The 2,500-nt window shown below is 37.3% G+C and overlaps 1 protein-coding gene across 1 annotated transcript in view; it reads left to right on the plus strand.

Annotated features, from left to right (window-relative positions):
• Positions 1–2,500, plus strand: part of LOC119597719 (DNA helicase MCM9-like) — a 15,484-nt gene that overhangs the window by 6,503 nt on the left and 6,481 nt on the right. The window contains exons 9-12 of the mRNA XM_037947330.1: positions 41–164; positions 1,205–1,350; positions 1,522–1,632; positions 2,042–2,217. Coding sequence (XP_037803258.1) covers positions 41–164; positions 1,205–1,350; positions 1,522–1,632; positions 2,042–2,217 — 557 coding nt within the window. The remainder of the gene's footprint in view (positions 1–40; positions 165–1,204; positions 1,351–1,521; positions 1,633–2,041; positions 2,218–2,500) is intronic.

The raw sequence follows: 2,500 nt of genomic DNA on the forward strand, positions 1-2,500 counted from the left end.
TTCTCTCTCTCTTTCTTCTCCTCCTGCTCCTCTTTTTTAGGTATATGGTCTTTATGTGGTAAAGTTAGCGGTGGCAATTGTAGTGGCAGGTGGAGTGCAGAAGATTGACACCAGCAGCACAAGGGTCAGAGGAGAGTCGCACCTCCTGTTGGTGGGAGATCCAGGTGAGAGGGGACGATGGTCGTTTAGTCGAGACACGCTGAGAGCCTTTTGCATTTTATTGGATTCTTTTTTTCTTTCTTTCTTTTCTTTTCTTTTCTTTTTTTTTTTTTCTTTTCTTTTCTTTTCTTTTCTTTCTTTTTGACCTTTTCTTTTTTTCTTTTCTTTTCTTTCCTTTTCTTTTCTTTTCTTCTTTTTTCTTTCTTTCTTTTCTTTTCTTTTCTTTTCTTTTCTTTTCTAGTCTAGTCTAGTCTATTCTATTCTATTCTTTTCCTTTCTTTTCTTTTCCTTTATGCAAACATACATGACATTTGAGATAAAAGGGGGACAGGTAATACACATTTTAGATTTACGTTTTTTGATACTCCTTAAAGTTTCATCACAAAATAAGAAAGGAACCAAAAATTCACTAATCCTTTTTGTTCTAAATTTATACCACTTCAAAATATTCCATATATCAACTTGGATTAAAGGATTCCTTAAGATGCATGCAACCCATCTTATCATTTTCTACAGACTATGAATCTTTGAAGAATTTATGGGAAAGTTTGTGTGAGTTTAGTAAATCAGTTTGGTGCAGTGGTTCCATATATATTTGTTAGTATTAGAATTATTGGTTGCAAATAATCTGGAGTTATAACTTCAAATTATGTAATGTACTGTAGAAGATTCTTAATTGCGTGTATGTTTGTGAATGTGAAAGAAATTTTGTGAGGATATAATACAATTGCATGTTTGCACTTTGTCCTCAATTATCAGTGTATAATTTGCATACTAAATGAACATTTATTTATATGAGAAATACACTGCAGAAAGGATGAGTCATAGGTTTTATTTATTTACTGTAAAATATAACTGCTGTTGACTGCTTGAAATAATTATTGCATTGACATTTCACAGACTTTCTTATTCTGTTCATATGATTCATAAAAAGGTAATGAGCCCTTTGCACTTGCAACAAATTTGTGGGATGACATTTGTCTGTTGTTTCCATGTGATACAACTTTCCTATATAAGACTAACAATCTATAACAACCCCACACAGGAACCGGCAAGAGTCAATTCTTGAAGTATGTGTGTTCCCTAGTACCGAGGTGCGTTCTGACCACAGGTGTTGGCACCACTAATGCTGGCCTCACTGTCTCTGCTGTCCGGGATGAGGGAGAGTGGGCTCTGGAGGCTGGGGCTTTGGTGAGGTTCATGTGGTTATTGTAAAAAGGAATTCTGCAGTAGAACTGTGTAGTGGGAAATAACAGCTCTTTTAGGAAGGCATGATTGAAAATATATACTTAGAAGTTTGTTTGTTTTGTTTCTTCTTTTCCTCTTCTTATATTTCTGTATCACATGACTTATTGCAAGCAGGTATTGGCTGATGGTGGAGTGTGTTGCATTGATGAGTTCAACAGTGTGCGTGAGGCAGACAGGGCTGCCATCCACGAGGCTATGGAGCAACAGACAATAAGTGTTGCCAAGGTGAGGAGATGGTAGTACCCAAGTTAGAGGTTGTTACATATAAAAGTGTTTTATGAAAATGTTTGAAAACTTTTGTAGTTAGTTTTTACATCAATACTTTGTAAACTGGATTTTGGGTACAGAGGCCTAGAAAAGTAGAATGCAGCCAAAGCAAATTATTTTTAGATATGGAATGAATGCCAGCTTTAGAATGACAATAATCCCATTGAAAATAAGGTGATTGATACTGATAGAAACAGTAACAAAAATATTGATAATAATTGATGATCATTTCACTGCAGTAAGAAATGTTGAGATTTATTAACAAAATGTAGACCTTTGCTAATGAAGGAGAACCTCATGAGTAAACTTTGAAATACAGAAGAAAGGGGGGGATCTAGAATGTGTTTCTATTAAACTACCCCATCAGGCAGGACTTGTGTGCAAGCTGAATACAAGATGCAGCATTTTGGCAGCAACCAACCCCAAGGGACAGTACGATCCTGAGGAATCCCTGACAGTTAATGTGGCCCTGGCATCCCCACTCCTCTCACGGTTTGACCTCATCCTGGTTCTGTTGGACACGAGGAATCAAGAATGGGACAGGTAAGGAAGATGGGGAATAGGAAGAGGGAGAGATCAGGGCCTTGCTCTCTCTTTCCCCGTTTTCTTTCAGTCTTTCTGTGCTGCGTGGTGCAGCGGTAGTGATCTCATCTAGCAATCTTGCTGATCTGCGGCCAAATCCCTCGCAACCAGTGGTTGGTAACCCCAGCCATTCCTTGCACAAGTGATAATTTAGAAGCAAAATATAACAGACAGCATGTCATGCCAAGTTAGAGTGTAACAAATGGAATAAAACTAATTATTAACCCAATGTCAGCATTAGATT

This window comes from Penaeus monodon, chromosome 39 (genome assembly GCF_015228065.2).
Source record: "Penaeus monodon isolate SGIC_2016 chromosome 39, NSTDA_Pmon_1, whole genome shotgun sequence".
Classification (NCBI taxonomy): Eukaryota; Metazoa; Arthropoda; class Malacostraca; order Decapoda; family Penaeidae; genus Penaeus; species Penaeus monodon.